This window comes from Diabrotica virgifera, chromosome 6, assembly GCF_917563875.1.
Source record: "Diabrotica virgifera virgifera chromosome 6, PGI_DIABVI_V3a".
Taxonomy (NCBI): Eukaryota; Metazoa; Arthropoda; class Insecta; order Coleoptera; family Chrysomelidae; genus Diabrotica; species Diabrotica virgifera.
The window spans coordinates 170806653-170830432 of record NC_065448.1 but is presented as its reverse complement, the minus strand read 5'-3'; the positions used below and the strand labels follow the sequence as shown (position 1 = coordinate 170830432).

General features: G+C 32.7%; 1 protein-coding gene across 3 annotated transcripts in view; it reads right to left on the bottom strand.

Moving 5' to 3' along the window:
- LOC114329496 (cell adhesion molecule Dscam2) overlaps nucleotides 1-23780 on the bottom strand; it is a 1422998-nt gene that overhangs the window by 935068 nt on the left and 464150 nt on the right. For all 3 annotated transcript variants that reach the window (XM_050654329.1, XM_050654330.1, XM_050654331.1), the window contains exon 2: nucleotides 16716-17042. In XM_050654329.1, coding sequence (XP_050510286.1) covers nucleotides 16716-17042 — 327 coding nt within the window. The remainder of the gene's footprint in view (nucleotides 1-16715; nucleotides 17043-23780) is intronic.

The following is a 23780-nucleotide window of genomic DNA, read 5'->3' as shown; positions in this document are numbered from 1 at the left end:
AAACAAATTTTTTGATACATAAAAAACTAATGCTGAATAAAACAATAGCAGATGAAGTGAGATTATTTACATTAATCGCAAATGCCAAACTGATGTTCTGCTCACATAAAACCTACTGAGAGGCATAAGTTAGGGATATAGAAAATCATGCTCATTGTCATAGTTGATTTTTTCGTGAACAGATAACTGATTCCGCTAATAATTGTTTTTATTATTTTAGATTTTTCTTTAGTATTTTTACAGTTGTGCAAAAGTTTACTCAAAAGTAACTTGTTTTTTATACTTACACCTGGCGGAAGAAAAGAAATATTTTTCTCATGTTAAGTTTAAGACACCCTGTAGGGAGGACGAGGTACAAGGTACATCGAAATCGTATTGTAGTCTTAAGTTTTGTAAAATTTTGTTTTTTAAATGTCCCTGATATCTTTAGAAACAAAAAATAGGTGGTTTTACTATTTAACATGTATTTTAACTGAAACAAAACTTTAACAATAAAAAATAACGAGGACCTGAACGGCCTACCGAATGGCATATTTATTTATGATCTCAACAAAATTGCAAATTTTGTGTAGAAAAAGTAATATTTCATTTATAAATAGTTAAGTGACAATTTTAGTAGATACCAATAAGTGAACTGATCGTATTATTTTTGTTTAATATAACGTAATAAACCAGTTTTGGCTAATTCTTATTTAATTAATAACATCAATAAAGTACGATACAAGGTACAATTTATTCCACTTTTGTTACTGGTTTAATTACCTGCTAAATTACTGGTCAGGTCCGTATTAGTTTTGAACATATGTCTCGTGTTAAAACTAAAAATGGAACCTAACATTCAGAGTCTCTCTGACTCGCAACATGTACAACAACTGCAGACAAATACCAATAAAACCTATTCATCAGCCACTTGTACACATTTTCCGTCCAAGTTTCAAGCGATTGTCTTCAGCGCCTTAGAAAATACGAAGCTGCAAGATTACTTAATTTTGTTGGGAAATCTAATTTAACCAAAAAATGTTATATTTTCGTCTCGATTATCGAACAATCGGATATGTATGTACCTTTCAAGCAAACAACTGGTGGACGAATTTATGCAAAAGCACGGACAAATAAAATTCGAGAATAATACTGTACAAGCAGAAGACTGATTTCTCCAGCCGAACGTATCGTTTTATCAAACGTATACCCACAAACGTCCCACTAGACCACATAGTGTTTTAATTGATTATTTACAAAAAAAGGACTTAATCTGCTCTCCCCAGCCACTTTTCTAAAAATCAGTTCCAATCTTCCTAAATACAATCATATTTTGAGCTTCAGAAGACAAATATACGTTAGTCCTCACAATATCTCCTTTCCCGACTCATTTACTTTAGACTTCGATAATACAACACATCGAATTTTATTATCGCAAGAAACTATGGCCTGTTATACCTGCAAAAAGACTGGACACATCGCCACAAATTGTCCCGATAAAATGGAATCAATAGCAAGTTGAAGTAACAGTTAACCTATCTCGTCTTCCTCACCCGAAACTATGCCTCAAGCTACAGCTACACTCCTATCTAACGAACAAATTACTATCAAAGAAAGCTCAACAAATTATCAGAATAATCCTAGTATAGAAGAAAATCAAGAAGATAGCAACATGGACAGCTCCATAGCCATTAATGTCGACCTTCAGTCGAAACGTAATATCAATGAGGTTCTCACTTCTCCAGAAACAAGTAATACAGAAAAACCCTTTACTGTACCTTCATCTAAACTTAAAGCCAAGAAGATTAAAAGCAACGAGTAGCATGTAGCAACGAAATCATCAAAATCGTATAACCTTGAACCTGCCAAAAATTTTATCGAAAATCATTCACCCGCATTTGTCCCCAATTTTGACCAACTGAATCTTCTTATAAGCAATATTAGTGGCGGGCAAAATCCTATTGATATAATTATTCAAGATTTTACTTCCGACCTAATTCGATTACACGATATGTTAACTGAAATTTATACACAATTGAAAGACAGATCATCCAAACGTTTTATCACCACTCTCAGAAAGAAAATCCTATGGCATTTGGGTAACGAGGTCTCTGAATCTGAGGGCGAGTCATCTCAGAGTAACCAGTAATTTCGTTATTATTAATTTTGCGAAAAAAAAATTATTCTTTATAAAGTTGTCTGAATAGTCTAAAAACTAAGATGCAATCATATAATATCAATTTTTTTCAATTTTATACTAGGTATGTCAAAAAACATGAATTTTGCTCATGAGTAAAATACCTTTATAGTTCACAATATTTCAACTAGACGGTTGCAATTGCATATTGAAACATAGTTTTTAATTCCAAACAACTTTTATAAAAAAAAATTTCAATATTGTGAAAAATAAAGATACTTTACTCTATAGCGAAAATCATATTTTTTGACATACCTCGTATAAAATTGGTAAAAGTTGATATATTGTAATTGTATCTTGGTTGCTAGACTATGCAGAACTTTTTATAAAGAATAACTTTTTTCGTAAAATTAATAATAACGGAGCTATCATAAAAAAATGATGTTGGGTGTCCGTAATTTGAGGAAAATTTTCAGATTTTTTTTTCAGAGAAATTTTTTCAGATAGAAGGATGTAAATGCAGATTAAAACATAACTTTTAATTCCAAAAACTTTTTTTAATAACAATTTTCGATATTGTGAAATATAAAGGCACTTTAATCTTGAGCGAAATTCATATTTTTTGACATACCTCGTATACTATTAATAAAATTTGATATCTGATGATTGCGTCTTAGGTTTTAGACCATGCAGATCACTTTATAATGAACTACTATTTTTCGTAATATTCATATTAAAAAAGTTTCCCATATGGTTCCAAGTTACGCAGACACACTGTTATGTTTACCTTTTATGTACACTTTTTGTTTACCTCAATCTGAATGTTCAAATTACGAACTTTAACCGTAAAACATATAGGTACTGGCCCATCGTTTACACTAAAAATCGATTAAAAAATTTTCTAAGATGATTTATTGATATAAATTACATTAATTATTGTATTAAATAAAGTTTTGAGTAATTTTATTTGAAGTTTATATATGAATAATAATGTATCTCCTTCGAATTTGCACATAGCGAATACGCCTCCTAATAGTAGGCAACCAATTATTCAGCCGCGTACTATTAGTGAACTACATTTTTTGTTTTTGGAGATTTTAATTTCAATCGAGCGTGGTTGAAGATTCTATAAAATTAATAAATTATAGGTATAATAAGAATGTCGTAGAAAAAGTATAGTATTCTACTCGCATGTAATGGCTATTACTCGATCTGATGAATTACGACACTCGTCTTCGGCTCGTGTCGCAAACTTAATCATCGTGAGTAATAGCAATCGTTACATGTTTGTTGAATAATATACTATAAATTTATCCGAAAGTATCGAGTAATACAATTACGCATACAGAAATTTAATAGATTTCGTGTGTCTTGTGATAACTTGGCGTATTTGTTTGCAAGTTTAGATTATTTAATTAGTATTCCTTTAATAATAAATTGTATTTGGGTAACTGGAAATAAAAGAAAAATTAAAAAACTTCATAAACAGATTCTCAGCAATTTAGATTAATTGATTGGGAAGCAGTCAAACGCAAATGCTTTTTCATTTTTCAGTGCTGGAACCGCTTTTTCATTTTTGTTTTTCCTGTTTCTAATTTAAATTCCGTTCTGTTAAATTGAAACCCAAATTCGATGCGACATCGTGTAATTAAAAATCGTAATTTATTTCTACACAGCTATTATGTAACAGCTTAATAGTCATTTTTAAGGGACCTATTAAAGGCCTAATCGGGATATGTGTACGAGAGCCTGCCGATATATCCAGAATGATTTAATATCGCTCGGTATTTTTTACGCCAAAGAAGTGGACAGTACCCTTCTCTTTCTCTATACATAGACAAATCTTTAAATATTTAAATATTTGTAAAGGAAATTAATTCTACCACTGTTCATTAAAAAATTATGTTTAAAAAATATGAAGTAAACAGTACAATTTAAGTTTTTAATGTTTTTTACTTTTTTTAGCTAATTATTCGACAACTGCTTGCCTGCAAAGGTAAAAGAGTATGTGTGAAAAAAGTGAGTTTTGAAATAAATGACTTTTTGTTTTTTTACTGTGCCGTTTTGTCATTTGTAAAGTTAGACAAGTGAAATTTGGAATATAAAGAAGTATGTTATTATAATAATAATAATTATTACGACACCAAATAGGTATAGCTTTTTCAAATGTGCTTGTAAAGTGACATATACTGTTTTACCATTTTTCCAGTATACCCAAAGAGTATAAAAAGACTTTATACGTATATACCGTCGGGGCAGATAAAAATTCCCATTGGTCATACTATGGTAAAAGAGTATAAGACATTTTTTACTATTTTACCATTGAAATTATGACACCGTTTTAATGAAATATGTTACCGTATAACAGCATATACCACATATATCCTGTTTTACCAGTAGAGTTTCAAAAAATAGATATAACACTATTCTGCCTTTGTAGAGTTTGTCGAATATACTGTTTTACCATAGCAGAGACGCAAGTACACGTACTCATATACTGTTATACCAGTGTCACATTTTGAAAACTAAATGAGATAGAAATAAACTAAAAATGCATAAGAAAGAGCAAAAAAATAACCCAGTTTCGGCGGCAAATTCAAAAATTGATTTTTTTCACATATACTGTTTTACCTTTGCAAATGGCCATTGGCATGGTAGGTACTGTGAATTTTTGCAGTTAGGTACCTAGTGTCATGTGTAGTGTGTGTGTTGAGTAAGTGTCTTGTTACTTTGCAAAGTCAACACCATTGTCTTTGCAAAGAGACGCTAATTGTATCCGAAAGTCTGCGGTCCCTCCGGTGAGTACCGATCCCACAAGGACGGAACCTATTTTCATTTATTAATTTATAATAAACGAAAAATTTCTGACCCTGGTGAGATTCGAACTCACGACATTCGGACCTTTCGATCCAAACTCTTGCAAGTTTTTAATGTTATCTTTAGAGTTTTATCGAAATCTGTACAAAAGAGTACAGTTTGCGGTACTGTAGATTAGAGCGATGTTTCATACTATGTTTTCTGTATTGTTTTTTTCTTCTTTCTGATAATCCATAGTGCCATGCAGGGCATCGGCATCGGATGTAAAGTTCCGCCAAGTTCTTCATATGCCTTATATTTATGTCTCTATTTCCACCTTTATCATAGATTTGGTGTATCCATTCCGCTTTCCATTTTTTCTTCTGCTTCCCATTTTGGCTTCATGTATAGCTGGTTCCTAAAAAAGCTGATGCGACTCTTAAAGCGTATTTTGTAGAAAATTGAGCAGTGTATTTTAAAGGATAATTACTTATTATTTACATACTGTCATTGTCACTGCCAAATATTAAAATTTGTTATTTAATTTATGTTATAATCATACTTAACCTAACCAAATTAATCTCATTTAATTATATCACACCTCATCAAAAGCTTCTGACAACACAGTCAGCGATTTTGGTATGGCTTAGAGCCAGACTAAAACAAGATCGCCTATAAATTGTGCTGGTAATCACCTTGCAGCGAGACCAAAAACAAAAAGAAGAAGAAGAAGATAACTCATTCTGTTCAACCTCAAAAAATGGCTCCACATGCTAGCAAAGAACATATGCCTGGTTGCACCAACAGATCTTAAGCTCCAGCTTACCTAAGCTCTACTTATAGATAGGGCCTCATTGAGTATCACTTACGTTGCACCATAACTTTAGATTCTTGCCTTATTTTCAATTATATCTATTATTATATTATGGTATTCTTATTGTAATATATTATAATTATATTATATTAATTCTTATGATATTCTCGACTAAAGCTTAAGATCTGTTGGTGCAACCGGGCATAAAAGCAAGAATTGTAACGAAATTAGGAGATGGTTGGTCACTATCTGCCGTAGCAAATCATTTTAACGTAAGCAGAACAACAGTTTTTAATATTAATAAAAGGTGGAAAAAACAAGAAACTCCCGAAAGAAAGCAAGGTTCTGGAAGACCAAAAATATCTACCACTCATGAACATCGTACGCTTTTGGAGAGATTAGAAGAGAATCCTTCTAAAGATGCGAAAACTACAAGAATTGTGTCACAGTTTCCGGGAAGAAAAACAACAACTTGGCGCAGAATTGTAATGGGAATGGTATGGCGTATTGATGGCAGGTTTGTTGGGCAGACTTATCTAAATATTCTAGAAAACATCGTGTTTCCCAGTGTAGAACAGTTCACACTGCAAATATAATAAACCAGTGGCTCCAGAATAACAACATCAAAACCTTACCATGGCCCAGCTACACTCCAGATTTAAACCCAATCGAGAAAGTGTGGGGTGTTATTATAAAACGGTTGTATCGGCGTAATTTTTTACCTCAAATTACTGAAGAGCTGTGGCACGGTATACAACAGGTTTGGGAAGAGCCCTCTGAAGAAGACAATTTCATAGTTCCTTTCACGCAGTTAGGCCGAAGACTACAAGCTGTTATCAATGCTGATGGTGATATTACAAAATATTTTGTTACATACATAAATTTAATATAGTTTCGGTCTTCCAGAACCTCGCTTTCTTTCGAGAGTTTCTTGTTCCCTCCATTTTTTATTAATAGAAAAATTGTGGTTCTGCTTATGTTAAAATCTTTTGCTACCTCTGATAGTGCCCAGTTATCTTTTAATTTGGTTACAATTCTTAATTTATTATATTGTTGTGTTAAGTCGTTTGTTTTATTCCTTAATAATAATAAAAATAATAACAACCCTATTAACAGAATTGCACCCTGGGAAAAAAGATTTCTCGGAAAAATTTAATTACTGCGTAGGGATATTGGTCAAGTCACAGAATATATAAGAGGTGTAACAAGTAGAAAAGTCATTAAGAGAGCTGAAAAAATAATGCAGAGCACTGCAAGACACTCGAGATACGATCTAGAAAATAACACAACCCAACAGTGTCTGGATACATTAAAACAAAAACTCTCCGTCTATTCAGGACGATTAAGAAGGTATAAAGTTAGTAACAACCGAAAATGTGACAATGCACTTTTTGAGAACTCTGAGAAGGCGTTCTACCGAAAACTGAACTCCACCGTAGAAACTGTAGACAAGTCTTACCCAAGCCAGGAAGAGATTCATGAGTTTTGGGGAAATCAACTTTCCACACCAGCTGCTCTTAACAACAATGCTGGCTGGATAGAAGATACGACGCACAACTGTCACCACTACGTCACAGCTAACTACGAACCATTCACTACTGAAGAGGTCTCAAATATCATCAAAGAGCTTAATAACTGGAAATCTCCTGGACAAGACGGAGTCCAGAACTTCTGGCTTAAGAAGTTTTGGAGCATTCATGAGTGCTTATCAACATTAATTAATCATGTTATTTCTAACCCGCAGGAAATACCATCATTTCTAACTCAGGGAACCACTTATTTAATACCGAAGGATCAAAATAACACCCAAGATCCAGCCAAGTACCGCCCAATTACTTGTCTTCCAACTTTGTATAAATTGGTCACATTCTGTATAACCCGGCATATCTACCAACACTGTGCTCTAAACAATATCATAGAGCCTCAACAGAAAGGATGCGCTAAGGGTTCTATGGGTTGTAAAGAACAACTTATGATCGACTCAGTCATTTCTAACCAGGCATTCACCAAAAAAAGGAACCTCTTTACTGCTTTTATTGACTACAAAAAGGCCTTTGATTTAGTGCCGCATGAATGGCTTATAGATATATTAAGAATATACAAAGTCGATGATAACATAGCGACTTTTTTAAGGCATATAATGAAAAGTTGGAAGACTAAAATTCACCTCCAAATACCTGGTGAAAACAATATCGAAACGGAAAATATCGCAATCAACCGGGGCCTGTTTCAAGGAGACTCGCTGAGTCCATTGTGGTTCTGTTTGGCTATGAACCCTCTATCACAGCTATTAAACTCCACTGACTCAGGTCTTAGCATTAAAAACAACAATACTGTACTAGCGAAGCTTAATCATCTGTTGTATATGGATGATTTGAAATTAATGGTTTCTACTCGAGACAATCTAGAGCAGATGCTAAAAACAGTAGAAACATTCTCTAATGATATTAATATGCAGTTCGGCCTAGACAAGTGCCGTGTTTTGAATATAGTCAGAGGAAAGGTACAGCCCGGTGGATTCGATATGCAAAATGGCCAGAACGTCGAGGCCATGGGTGAAAATGATATATACAAATATCTTGGAGCGGAAAGCAGGCGCGGAAAATTGACCATAAGCAAATGAAAACTGAAATAACTTCTGAGTTTATACGAAGGATAAAACAGCTGCTTCGTTCACAGCTTAACGGTAAAAATTTGTTTAAGGCACTAAACACCTACGCTTGTTCCGCACTTAGCTATTCATTTGGTATTGTTAAGTGGACAAAAACAGATATAGAAAATCTTCAGCGAAAAGTACGAACACACCTCACAAAGGCACAAAAACACCATCCTAAAAGTGCAGTAGAAAGAACAACATTACCACGGAATCTGGGAGGAAGAGGACTTATGGATATAGGTGAGCAATTAGAAAAACAAATTGCTAATTTAAGAACTAATTTTGAGATGCAAGCTGAGACATCTACTCTACATCAAGCTATTTGCGCAGTAGATGACACAACACCGATCAAACTGAGGGAACCAGAAATGCGCATAAACCACCTCACTAAAGACGAAAAACTTTTTACCTGGAGGGTAAACCTCTGCACGGGCGACATCCCAATGAGGTCAGCCAAGACTATGTCGACAATACAGCGTCGAACTATTGGTTGACATCAGGAAAGATGTTTCCTGAAACGGAGGTTTCATTACTGGCCATTCAGGATCAGGTTATACCAACTAGAAATTACCTGAAAGATATCATCAAAGACCCTCAGGTTCAAAACGACAGATGCCGATATGGATGTCAAGCCCAAGAAACCATCCAACATCTTACAGGGGACTGCCAGGCATTTGCTGCAACTGAATACAAGGAACGGCATGACGCAGTGGGAAAAATCCTTTCTCAAGAGATAGCTATCAAGCTGGGACTTCTACAAACGGATCATCTCCCGTATTATCAATACGTCCCTGAGAGTATGCTTGAGGATGGCAACTACAAGCTATACTGGGACCGCACTGTGCTCACAGACCAAACAGTGGCACATAATAGACCAGATCTCGTACTAGTTAATAAATTAACAAGACAGACAACACTAATTGATGTGGCGATACCTAACAAAAATAATCTACTTAGTAAATTTACTGAAAAGATCGCCAAGTACAGAGATCTGGAAATTCAAATACGAAGGCAATGGAGAATTCAAAGTACCCAGACGATACCAATTATTATCTCTACTACTGGAGTTATTCCGAAGACCCTCCTCGAAAGCATAAAAAAGCTGGGTCTAAATGAACACCTTTATAAGACCATGCAGAAAACTGTACTACTTACGACGGCCAGATGCGTACGAAAATTTCTGGGAGAAATTCCAGCATACCAAGTCACCTAGGGCTCGAAAACACGAAAAGAATCCCACCAGAGCTCAATCATTTTGATAACGTAGGTATCTGGGATGAGTCAATTTTCCCCTTAGAGGGAGTGTAAGCCGTATGGCTAAATCTGGACAATCCTATTTTATGTAAAAACTATCATTTATATACTCTTTATAAAATGCAGGAATTCAAAATAATATCAAAATTTAGACCCTAATAATTATTACAATTTATGAATTAACCCCCTCTGTGGCTCAGTGGTAAGAGCGCCTACCTTTCAGTCGCCTAAGAGCGAAAGTTCCGAATAGTCGTGAGTTCGAATCTCACTAGGGTCAGAAATTTTTCGTTTATTATAAATTAATAAATTATAAAATAGTTTCTGTCCTTGTAGACCATCTGTAAAAATCTTAGTAAATTTGGACGTTGAGAGGTGACTCAAATTTTTGTGCAGAAATTGCTTGAAAATAACTCAAGTAATAATATTTGAGTTATCCTTCCTCTCAAAAATGCCCGGAACATTGTTTAAATAAACAAAATGTCAAAAAGTGAAGGAAAAATTAGATTTTTTTCTTCGTTTTTTGATTATAACTTTAAAAGTATTCATTTCCGAGAAAAGTTGTACTAATATAAAAGTTGCGTAATTAAATGTCCTACAATAAAGAATTTGCCAAAAATTTAATAAATAGTCACTCTTGTTGCAAAATAGCAATAATTCTGAAAAAATCATACAAAAACAAGTACTCGAATTTTACATTATTCAACCATTTACGCTACACTTAGGACCTTCATATTTCACCCAGAAAAACCTCATGATACAGTTAAATAATACTGTAAATTTCATTAAATTTTGCAATCCAGCTTTAGCAAAAAAAAATTAGTTACAGGACTAAAAATGAAGCAGAGAGCAAGTTGAAATTTTTTTTACGTATAGAAGTGTACTGTACCTTTCATTCGAAATTTGCAAAATTAAAATCGATTAACTACCACGGCGTCAGGAATTTTTTTAAATAAACATGAATTATTATTGGTGCTACGCGCAGGACAGCGGATAGTTTGCTCTGATTGGGCATTCCAATGAACTTTGATAATGATTGATACATTTTAATTTTTATTACATTTCGATATAAATAAATAAATTTGTTTATCGCAAAATAAAAACACATACTGTATCCTTTGAAATAACACTTTTTTAGCAAAAACTTTCTTTGTTCATATATTTTAACTTAGAGAATAAAAGTTTATTATTTTTAAACATATCCAATTGCTTAAACAATATTTCACAAACAATAATAAAATTAGTTTGATTTCTGTGGAACTAAAACATTAAAATACAACAAAATATAGAGTAAGAAAATAATATATTAGATAAAAATTGGAAGAAATTATGGTGGAAATCAACTTGTGTGAATCGAACACCGCTGTCCTGCGCGTAGCACCAAAAATTAATGTTTATTTAAAAAAATATCCTGACGCCGCGCCGTGGTAACTAATTGATTTTAATGTTGCAAATTGCAAATGAACGGTACAGTACACTTCCATAAGCAAAAAAAAAAATTCAACTTGCTATCTGCTTTATTTTTAGTCCTGCAACAATTTAAAAAAAATAATTTTTTTTGCAAAAGCTGGATTGCAAAATTTATTTTGCAAAATCTGTTAAACCGATCTTAATGAAATTTATAGTGTTGTTTCACTATATCATAAAGTTTTTCTGGGTGAAATATGAAGATCCTAACTGTAGCATAAATGGTTGAAAAACGTAAAATGCGAATACTTGTTTTTGTATGTTTTTTATTTCGCAATTATTGCTATTTTGCAACAAGGGTGACTCTTGCAACAAGGGTGATTTTTTGAATTTTTAACCAATTTAATAAGAAATTTAATTACGCAACTTTTATGTCAGTACAAAACTTTTCTCAGAAATGAATAGTTTTAAAGTTATAATCAAAAAACCAATAAAAAATAGAAATTTTCCTTCATATTTTAATATTTTGATTATTTAAACAATGTCCAGGACCATTTTGAGTGGGAGGATAGCTCAAATATTATTATCTAAGTTATTTTCAAGCAATTTCTGCAAAAAAATTTGAGTCACCTCTCAACGTCCATCTCGAAACAGATGCGCCATGGACTATTGTGGGATCGGTACTCACCGGAGGGACCGCAGACGTTCGGATACAATTAGCGTCTCTTTGCAAAGACAATGACGTTGACTTTGCAAAGTAACAAGACACTTAATCAACACACACACTACACTTAACACTAGGTACCTAACTGCAAAAATTCACCGTACCTACCATGCCAATGGCCATTAGTTGTAGAGGCATTAGCTAAGTAAAAAGAAATATATGAATTAACATATTTTATGTAATCAGTTGTTTGTTGTTTGTTTATTTTATTATTTATCTGTCATAATAAATATAATATAATGTCAGACCAATCAAATATATTGCTCAAAATGATCAAATCTTCCTAAGAGTCGGATCAGTTTTTTTAGGAACCAGCTGTACCTTCTTTTTTAGTCTCTTTTGCTCCATTCTCTCTCTGTGGCCAAACCAGTTCAATTGCTCGTTTTCGATATTTCTCATTATTGCTCATTATCGCCCTCATTTTCGATCTTGCTCTAGCTCTCTCCTCCTAAAAGCCTCGGATGGTGTAACCAGATATTAGATTAAAAACTTAAACTTTTTTCTAGCAGATGTCGCTAGTACATCCCTGTCATTTCGATTGTTGCAATCCGTGACTGCTCTCGGAGTATTATCCTGATTCATACAGAGAGAAGAGCATAATGTACCTCCTGATGAGGTGCTGAGAAGCCCCGAAACCGGTAGAGTTACTTGCTGCACTCTCTGATTGAACTAGAAATACAATACGACTGCAGTTTCGGGTTGCAAAGAAATTAAAAATGTTTATTCATTTTTAATTTATATAGTCGGAAAAATGAAAGAATACCCATGCACGATCATATCAATCACATACAATCACATATACGCCAGTCAATAGGAGCAAGAATAGGATATTTCCTCCGAATTCTATCCTACTGCATGGATTTTAATAACATTTTGGGCCTAGCCTCTATTTATCTCCTAATTCAAAGTCTACCCTATGCCGATGTGTGCTTTTATCTTGGGGGTGGTTCCCACCCCTTCTGAGGGGTAGACAATTTTCTGGTTAAAATTACCACGGAATTCGCTAGAGAACCTATTTCTAAGCAAAAATTGGGCTATATTTTTTTTTGAAAACTTAATACTTTTTGAGATATTCGTGGTTGAAAATTGGCCATTTTCAGTAGTAATAACCCAAGGACATTGATAATTGTTCGAAAAAATTTTATAACAGATTTCGAAAGCTTGTTGCTTGGAAACAGACCGACGCCGTAGGCGGAGGTCTGTTGCCTGTAAGCAACAAGCTTGAGAAAGTTGTTAAAAAATTTTTGAGCATTTATCAATGTTCGAGGGTTATTCGGATAGAAAACTTTTTGCTGGTTATGAAAAAAAAAATACAGAGCAGAAACAATTTATTTAAATGTGCAATTAACAATTCTTCCACCGTCCGATTTCCATCTAATTCATATTTTCTATCATTGCAAAAGTCCATAAACGCTTTCCATAAAATTTTTTTACTGTAAACAGTATTCTTTGGTATATTTGATTCGATAATTTCATTAATATTCTCATCAGTATTACAACCAAATCGTGACATTTTGAAATATTGAATATTTGAAATGTCAAAATCGAAATGAAACGAAATGTAGGTATTCATAGCTACATGATTGAGTGAAAACAGCCCATGGGATCTGTTTTCAGTATAATGTTGGTTTTATTGGTTGTATTCAATCAGATGACCACAAATTAATTGATTTCATTGGATTTCTAATTGAGCAAAAAATTTTCATTGAAACATAACACCTATTCGAACGGTTTTTTGCAAATACCTTAAAAACTATGCATCTAACTAAAAAACTATATTAAACATTTTTGTAAGTTATAAAAAAACAAAGAGACGCTTGCTTTCACAAATCTTTTAGTTATAATACAAAAAGAGATATGGTAGGTGAAAATAGTTTGTCTTTTGGTACATTCTCAAATTGGTGTATTCAACTTGAAATAACAGAGAAACGGTCGATTTTATTTGTATAATGCTACCAATAACTTTTGTAGTGCTTGAACAGACCTTTAAAATGAGCTATGTTAAAGGTCCACTACTTTATAACTAAGTGAGATATGCTGCAAAAAAAATTGATAACTAATGTATTTTAAGAAAAACTAAGAATAATTTTATCCCCCATCCACCAAAATGTAAATGCATCGTTTTCCTTCGACAATACCTTTTATCATAGTGTTATTTATATGTTCAAAAAGTTGGACGGGTTTAAAATGAATGGTTTTTGAAAAAAAAAATCAAATTATACAGCGCATTTTTAAATTTACTTAAAAATCTTCCTTTCTCTCCATGTAACTTGAAAATGATAAGAGATAGAGTAACGAAAAATAAAAAGGAAATTTGTATCTGAAAAAGCCATACATTTTTGCGTGGTATCTTTTATTCGTATCTCTCATCTTTTTCGAGTTACATGAAGGAAACGGAAGATTTTTAAGAAAATTTAAAAATGCGCTCTATAATTTGATCTTATTTTTTTCAAAATCCATTCATTTTAATCCAGTCAAACTTTTTGAAAATAGAAATTAAAGTATAATAAAAATTATTGTAGAAGAAAAACGATGTATTTAAATTCTGATGGATGAGGGATTAAATATACTTCTCATTTCTTCTTAAAATACATTAGTCATCAAATTCTTTGCAGAATATCTCGCTTAGTTTGAATGTAATCTACATTTAGTTTGCTCATTTTAAAGGTCTTTTCAAGCACTACAAAAGCTATTAGTATCATTATATACCTAAAATCGACAGTTTCTCTGTTATTTCAAGTTGAATACACCGATTTGAGCATGTAGCAAAAAAACAAACTCTTCTTACCTACCATATCCCTCTTTGTATTTTAACTAGAAGATTTATGAAGGAACGAATCTCTTTGTTTTTTTATAACATACAGAAATATTTTCTATACTTTTTTTGTTAGATGCAAAGTTTCTCAAAAATCCGTCCGAAAAGGTGTCACTTTTTCAATGAAAATGACCAATTTTCAACCACGAATAACTCAAAAAATATTGAGTTTTCAAAAAATAATTATAGTTTTTGCTTAAAATAAGGTTCTCTAGCCTCTTCTGTGGCTATTTTAACCAAAACATATTTCACCCCCGAAAAGGGGTGGGAACCACCCCCAAGATAAAAGCGCACATCGGCGTAGGGTAGACTTTGTTTTTTTGAGCTAGTCCCTGTTTACTGTGAAAATATCAAGTAAATCGATGTAGTAGGATGGAATTCGGAACCAAATACCCTCATTGACTGTCCTAATATTTTGTATTTGGTGTTTTTTTTTCTATAAATAACAAACAAAAGATAGATTTTTATAGGTTTTGGATACTAGTTGAAGCAATTTATTTTCTGCATCAGTTCTTTTCATAGAGCAAAGTAAAACCACGTGCTTCTGTTACACTCTTGAGGTTGTATTGAAACGGATTATGCCGTAAGATTTTTAAAATATTAACTACGTTGATCTCAAGGTTAGTGCCGTTTAATATTCACCCATAGAGAGATACATATGTGCTTCATTGACTTGGAAAAGGCGTTTGACAGAATCCGAAATAGGGACGTATGGAAGACACTAAAAGAAAGGGGAGTCGACAGACACATAATAGAAGTAATAAAGGATATGATCAAAAATAATACAAATACAGTAAGAGCCAGTAACGAGGAATCCAGAGAATTTACTACAAGTCAAGGCGTCAAACAGGGATGCGTGCTAAGTCCACTGCTATTCTCAGTGATACTGGATGAGGCGATAAAGGAAGCCAAGAGAAGAATGAGAAAACTAACATTAGGATACTGGCAAATGAAACGGACTCAACTATCGGAGCTACTATTTGCAAACGACATGGTATTGATAGCAGAAAATAGAGAAGACTTACAGAACAATCTTGAAATCCTAGAAGAAGAACTATCAAACTTAAATATGTAAATTAATACAGAGAAAACAAAAACAATGATAATTTCAAATACGAAGAAGACACACGAAATATAATTAGACGGGAAACAACTAGAGCTCATGGAATATTTTAAATACCTGGGAGTAAGAATCGAATCAAATGGTAAACAAGACAAGGAAATAAACGAGAGAATGGGACGAACAGGAAGCTTAATTAACACTATGAAAACAACATTTTTGGGGAAAAAAGAGATACCGGAGAAAGTAAAAACGGCAGTCGTTAAATCAGTAGTAAGACCAACAATAATGTGTAGCAGCGAAACATGGACATTGACGGGGGGACAAAAATCCAGAGTCAATGTTATGGAAATGAGGTTCCTGAGAAAAAAAGCCAACAGAAAAAGGACAGACAAAATACGAAACGAAACACTTAGACAAAACCTAAAACTAGAACCAATCAATGAAAAAATAGTGGAGGGACAACTTAGATGGTTCGGGCACGTGTGTAGAATGTCGAACGAGAGGCTAACAAAACGAGTGTTCTAAACGAGAGTGCAGGAGAAAAACAAAAGAGGAAGACCAAGAGTTATGTGGGTTGATGAAAGCAGGAAAGAAGTCGAGAAGAAGGGATTGACATTGGAAAGTGCAAGAAACCTAATGCAAGATCGGAAAGCATGGAGACTACATACAATTCCAAACTCAACCCCACCAGCCTTACACCTAAAGGTAGAAAAGCTTAGGACTAAGTAAGTAATATTCGCCCAGAGATTAAGTTTTACGAATAAACTAAAAATTGTGTTCTTTTTTTTTGGTCTTCTAAAAGACCATTCAATAGCTTTTCTACTTACATGATGTTACTAGTGTTTTTCTAGATTGTATAATACTAGTATCTGAAGTTTATAAATCACATTATAATTATTTTATTAGCTATCGTAATGAGGTCTCAATGGACTTAGATTTAAGTTAAAGCTCTTAACCTTTGAAAAGGCTATTTTTTAGGTTTTAAGCAGACGAAACTGATGGACATAACTCGCGAATATTTAACGATTGTGTTTAAATTCAAAATCATTAAAACATAAAAAATCTGTACCTACCAGCTCTAACTTGGACATCTCTGCTGATAATCCTCCCTACGCTATTACTTGCTATACACCTATACACAGTACTGTGGACGTCTTGTCTATAAGACTGAGCAGCGAAGGGTTGTAAAAATAACGTTCCGTTTCTCAGGACCCTTCGTATTCCTGATATGTCGCCGACCGACGTGCCATCAACGGAGAGCCAGTCTATAGAAGGTTGAGGACTGCCAGACGCTGAGCAATCTAGCCATCCCCCGCTTGAGTTTGAAAATTCCAGTCTTGAAGGAGGCTCCATTACGAATGACGGTCCTCGGAGGTGTGAGTCGAAGGCTACTACTGATTCTGAAACAAAAGGTTTATTTGTATAAACTAACTTTAAATAGCTTACTGAAAATACATAAAACAAACAATTTTATTGAAAATTCCACACCTGTAATTTTGAACCAATCAAAATACGTTATTTTGACAGATCACCATGGCAACGGAGGTATTTTATCGGAAATTTTTTGCTCGTGGGGTACACAACAGCGAATTATAGTGGAAATTTTTTGACGTTTACAATAACAGAACATTTTTGACAGACTGGTTTTTATTTGTTTACATAATATAGTTTTGATTCATTTTAGTTACAAAGCTAAGATGTTTTCTATATTCTTCGGACACCTCCTCTCTTCTTAATGGCAAAAATGCAGGACTTTGAATATTTTCAATTAAGTTTCTATGTCTAATAATATATATATAATATTTAGACACTAATTTATTTACCCTTTTCCCATTCAGTACTTTCAATTTTGCGTAGTTTAGTTTTAAAAACGCCAAAAAATAATTTTCTATCACTTGTAGTTACTCAAAACTTATGTAAAATTGAAGAATATACTATTTTCTATCTTGAAATGGTATTCCCATGCAACTACAATGAGTAGAAATTACGAATTTGAAAGCCTAAATAATTGCTGACAAAGCTATGGCGCGCTATTAATCTGTTCATGCAGCTTTGGATTTAAAAATGCAAATTTGGTGTGGAATTTTATTACCGAATACCACGCGAAGTCAAATTAATATCCGGAAATTTTTTTTTTGATCATGAATATTTTTAGAAAATTTCCCGCGTCTGCGACTCGGGAAATTTTCAAAATATTCATGATCTCAAAAAAATTTCCGGAAATAATTTGACCTCTAGTGGTATTACTAGTGAAAATTCCACACCTGTAATTTTGAACCAATCAAAATACGTTATTTTGACAGATCACCATGGCAACGGAGGTATTTTATCGGAAATTTTTTGCTCGTGGGGTACCCAACAGCGAATTATAGTGGAAATTTTTTGACGTTTACAATAACAGAACATTTTTGACAGACTGGTTTTTATTTGTTTACATAATTTAGTTTTGATTCATTTTCTATCACTTGTAGTTACTCAAAACTTATGTAAAATTGAATAATATACTATTTTCTATCTTGAAATGGTATTCCCATGCAACTACAATGAGTAGAAATTACGAATTTGAAAGCCTAAATAATTGCTAACAAAGCTATGGCGCGCTATTAATCTGTTCATGCAGCTTTGGATTTAAAAATGCAAATTTGGTGTGGAATTTTATTACCGAATACCACGCGAAGTCAAATTAATATCCGGAAATTTTTTTTTTGATCATGAATATTTTTAGAAAATTTCCCTCGTCTGCGACTCGGGAAATTTTCAAAATATTCATGATCTTAAAAAAATTTCCGGAAATAATTTGACCTCTAGTGGTATTACTAGTGAAAATCCAATATTTAAAAATTATATTATACAGGGTGCTGATTAGTGGGGTAAAACTCAATAGATCCGCTATAGTAATAGATAGCAATAAAAGTTAACGACAAAAATTTTAGCCACCTTTGAGCTTCACATTACAAAATTTGTTAAAATGTTACAGGGTGTTCGATAACAAAGTGGCCGACCAAACTTATGTTTTTTTTAAATGGAACAACCCATATTTTATTTTAAATTCGAAATCCAGTTAACTTCTCCATCACAAAAATATAAAGGTTTGTTATGTTATACATAACAGGGTATTTACAAAGTTACAACTAATTTTGTAAGAAAATCGTAAACACTTCAACTCCCTGCATAAATAAAAATAAGCAAAACAGGAATGAATTTTCAAGAATGATCGATATTGCTAATTTTCTTTATATCAAATACAGGGTGAGTCAAAACGCAAGTACATTATTTTCACAGTAATTTTAAATGGAACACCCTGAATTTTATATCACTACTGAAAAGTACCATTACCGTACCTACTTTAATTTTTAAATAACATTCGTTATGTCTGAATTTATTAGTTTTCGAGATATTTTCATTTTTCAATGGACCAGTAGCGTGGCCACCCAAATCACCAGAATTTAATAAACTGGACTGAGTTTTTGGGGTTACGTTAATAATGAAGTTTATAAAATACCTCAAACAACAAGGGATGAGATGAAAAATAGAATACAAAGTGTATTTCGATGTGGTAATTTACAAATGCTTCGTACAGTAAGTAGCTCACTCAATGATCGTTTTTAGGCGTGAATAAATGTGTTAGGAGGTAATTTTGAACACCTTATATAATTAAATATTAAAAATATTTTATTAAAAGTAGCTTCTAATTTTTTCAAACATCTTTTTTTTTGCAAAATGTATCACTGACGAATTATGTTTCGTTCTTTATTAGTTACATTGTTACATTAACATACAAAAGTAGTGTTTAAATGTCTTCACAAAATATTGTATTTTATGTTTGTGTGTTTTTTTGTAAAATTTATTAATAATTTTCCTTGTTTATGTGTTGCATTTACATAAAAAATTAGTTTTTAATTGTTTCAAAAATGTTGCATATTGTGGTTGTGTTTTTTTTTATAAAATGTATTAATAATAAATTATTTTTATTTGTTTATTAGCTAACTTGTTACATTGATTGATAACTAGTAATCGTCAATTGTCAATTCAGTTATGGCTTACTTAAAATTTAGATAAATTTAGACACCTAAAATAATTTCCTCTTATAAATGAAAATATCTCGAAAACTAATAAATTTGGACATAGGGAATGTTATATAAAAATTAAAGTACGGTAATGTTACTTTTTAATAATGATATAAAATACAGGGTGTTCTATTTAACATTACTGAGAAAATAATGTACTTGCGTTTTGACTCACCCTGTATCTGATATAAAGAAAATTAGCAATGTCAATAATTCTTGAAAATTTTGACAATAAATAAAAAAATATGGCATGAATAAACTATTGCTCTTGTGCTTATTTTTATTTACAGAATAGAATAGAATAGAATAGAAATATGCTTTTTGTCATGAAAAATTGTACAATTTTATCGAAAAAGCTTATAAATGTCAAGAAAACAAAACAATAACAATCCAATTTACTAAAATTACATAAATGGTCAATATATTTAAAATAATAATAACAACAATGAAGGTAAACACAAATAATCAATTGCAAAATTGAAAATAAATTGCAAATGTATAGTCTACCTAGTAATTAATAAAAAAAGTTTTAAAAGTTAAGCTTCTGCATATGACACCCAATTATAGATAAAACAGGCAGTTGAACTTATTACGATTTTCATAAAAAATTGGTTATAACTTTGTAAATACCCTGTATAACATAACAAACCTTTATATTTTTGTGATGGAGAAGTTAACAGAATTTCGAATATAAAATAAAATATAGGGTGTTCCATTTAAAAAAACAAAAGTTTGATCTGCCACTATGTTATCGAACACTCTGTAACATTCTAAGTAATTTTGTAATGTGAAGCTCAAAGGTGGCTAACATTTTTTTTATTAACTTTTATTGCTATCTATTACTATAGCGGAGCTATTGAGCTTTACCCCACTAATCAATCACCCTGTATTTATTAAAATGCATTAAAGGGCTACATCAAAATCACACAATGTTTTGGATCTAAACAGACCATTATCAGTGCTGATGCACCTTTATCACATGCCGAACCACTAAAAATACGTGGGTAAAAACCCTTTAAATATTTTAAAATTATGATAGATTTACATTATTATGTATAATTACAATCGATGGATGAAATTATCCTAGATATGGCCTAAGGCATCGCATGTCTCCTCACAAGAAACGTGGGTTGCTGATCTGAAGGATATGTCCTCACATTACGGACGATGGTTAGCAATTCTTCTTGCGTATTTTTGATGGCTTAACATGTAATAAACCTGTATCAGCACTGATGATAATCTTTTTGATCGAAAACGTTCTGTAATTTTGATGTAGCCCTTTAAGGGATTCTAATAAACACATACCTTTTATAAAGGATTTTCAATATTTTTTTTGTGATTTTTTTATAAAACAAACCTTTATATACCTTGGGAATAAGGTTGTGTTAGAAGTAGTGTCTGTATAATTCAGTACCTAATCTAACATTTACAGGTTGTCAGGAATAATTTTTTTTAAATTTTTTTAGAAACGGTTTCCGGATTGGTTTGTAATGATTTTTCATTACTATAGTTGAAGACGATTATTTCTGTATCCTGTATTCTGTATATTATAATGCTTTAGTTGGAAGCCACTAGAATCGGAAAATAGAGGAATAAATCTCGATAGCAAGATTCTTACGTGTATACGTATAAGGTTTATACAGATAACATTGACCTTATTTCAGATGACCTAAAAATTGCAAGTAATATATTCAATGAAATCAGGGATGCAGTTCGTAAGATAGATCTTAATATTAATAATTAGCAAAAGACAAAAATGATGACCAATTCAGATCAGAAATGTCCTTTGGTAGTCGAGGAGGTAGAAGACGCCGAAATTGAAATTGTTGACAGCTACATATAGCTTGAACATATCATCATTTAGCCAATCGCATACACTGCTGGACATATAACGTCTTCAGTTTCTTCAAATGTACACTACACTAAGCCGCTTCTTCGTGTTACCATCGCTTCTTTATAGTTTCTGCGCTTCCATTCCATGATTCTTCTTGTTTATCATCCATCTTTTGATTCACCTAAGTGCCCTGTCCAGTTCCATGCATCCTGATACTCTCAATGACGTGTTGAACGCCTGTTATTCACCTGATTTGTCGGTTTGATATGTCGCCCCGAAGGCTCACACCCAGTATTGCATGCTATATTACTCGTTATGTTACTCTGAGTCCATTTAAGGATTTTTACGTTAATGTTAAAGTATCTACTTCATAAATATGTACGTGGAAGACACATTGGTTTTAAACCTTTTTTTTTAAATACATGAAAATTGGGTTTCCTAGAATAAGGTTTAGTTTGCCAAATGCGGCCCATGTCAGACCTATTTGTTTTTGTATTCCATGTATTTGTTTGTGTCTGCTTAATTTGATCTCGTATCCCAGATATTTGTGTCTCTTTGATTATGGCAGCATTGTCGATAGGTATATTACCGCTCATTACGAGGATTATAATATTATATAAGTTTAGTTTTCTCAAAAATTATTATTAATCCTGCTCTCGCAGGGAGATAGTTTTAAGTAGTGTTGCCCAAATGCAAGACCAAGACGAGACTTAGATAGTCTTGGTCTTGGTTTTGCGCGAGTACACCTGGTCTTGGTCTTGTTCTTGGTATTGCGCTCCCGGTCTTGGTCTTGGTCTTGGTCTTGCAGCAAGAGTCTTGCAAGTCTCGCAGTTGCCCATTAGAATATTGCATATCTTAGAACAACGTAACAGAGTAGGTACATTTTAAGATTGAATATCATAGCCATAGGAAAAACCAACCAAATTAATAAATATCTGACACCGGGTGGGGTTTGAACTCACGGTGTAAGTGATCCGTGCCCATATTCTAACTAAAGTTTAATAGAAACATGCATTTTTTAGTGTATTTGCTATTCACTATCTGTGATTTGAAAAGCATTCAATTCGGTGTCAGATCTGCACAGTATGTTAATGCCAGTTGTAATTTTTATCCACTCCGTTGGGTTGGACAGACCAGTATGGGTTTCAGATTTGATGGCACTTCAGCTGCTTCACAAGCAGAGTGAAACTTACTCTTCAATATCTCACTTGTTAGCCTTATATATAAGGCTATAGAGCCGTATTCTTTAACAATATCGCTGGAAAAATATTGTTGCTAGACAGGTGAAGTGTCATTGTATACCGGATACCGGATATACCAATCAAACTGTGTTTTTTTCTCAAAGTTCGCATCATTTTGTGGAATATTCTAGCATATAAAATACTGAAATTAAAACCCAACTATAGTATAATGTTTTCTTAACATTTTGTTTTTGATTCATTCGCTTATTAGTCCTGTCGCCAGGGGGGGTACAACGGCCTCGTTAATTCAGATGGACTTACTCAAGTTTTTTTTATGTATTTTGACCCGTAGAACACGAATTTTTTGGGTAACAGTTGATCCGGATGTCGATAAGATTGTTATAGACCAAGAACTTGAGGAATCAAATAACAGCGATTTTTGGCAAAACAAAACAATATTTTGTATTTTTTGGGCCATTTTAAGTAAAAAATATTTCTACAAGTTTTTTCGTAGGATGCACAGTTTTCGAGATAAACGCGGTTGAACTTTAAAAAAATCGAAAAATTGCAATTTTTGAACCCGAATAACTTTTGATTAAAAAATAAAATAGCAAGTCTGCTTACCGCATTTGAAAGTTTAAGTCAAATTATATCGGTTTTGATTATTTGCATTGGTAAAAATTTATTTTTTTATTGTTTAACAAAGCTATAAACACGTAGGGTTTCCCGTGCTTTTACATGCGTTTTAACGCATGTAACGTAGAAATAGTCTTGATTGCACTAGTACCTATTCTACCTACTCGTTCGATTTTAAATGAGAAATCATAGAAACATCACTCACGCACTAGTTGTTTGTAGCTTTGTTTAACAATAACACAATAAATTTTTAGCAATGCAAATAATCAAAACCGACATAATTTGACTTGAACTTTCAAAGGCGCTAAGCAGAATTGCTGTTTTACTTTTTAATCAAAAGTTATTCGGGTTTAAAAATTGCAGTTTTTCGATTTTTTGAAAGTTCAACCGCGTTTATCTCGAAAACTGTGCATCCTACTA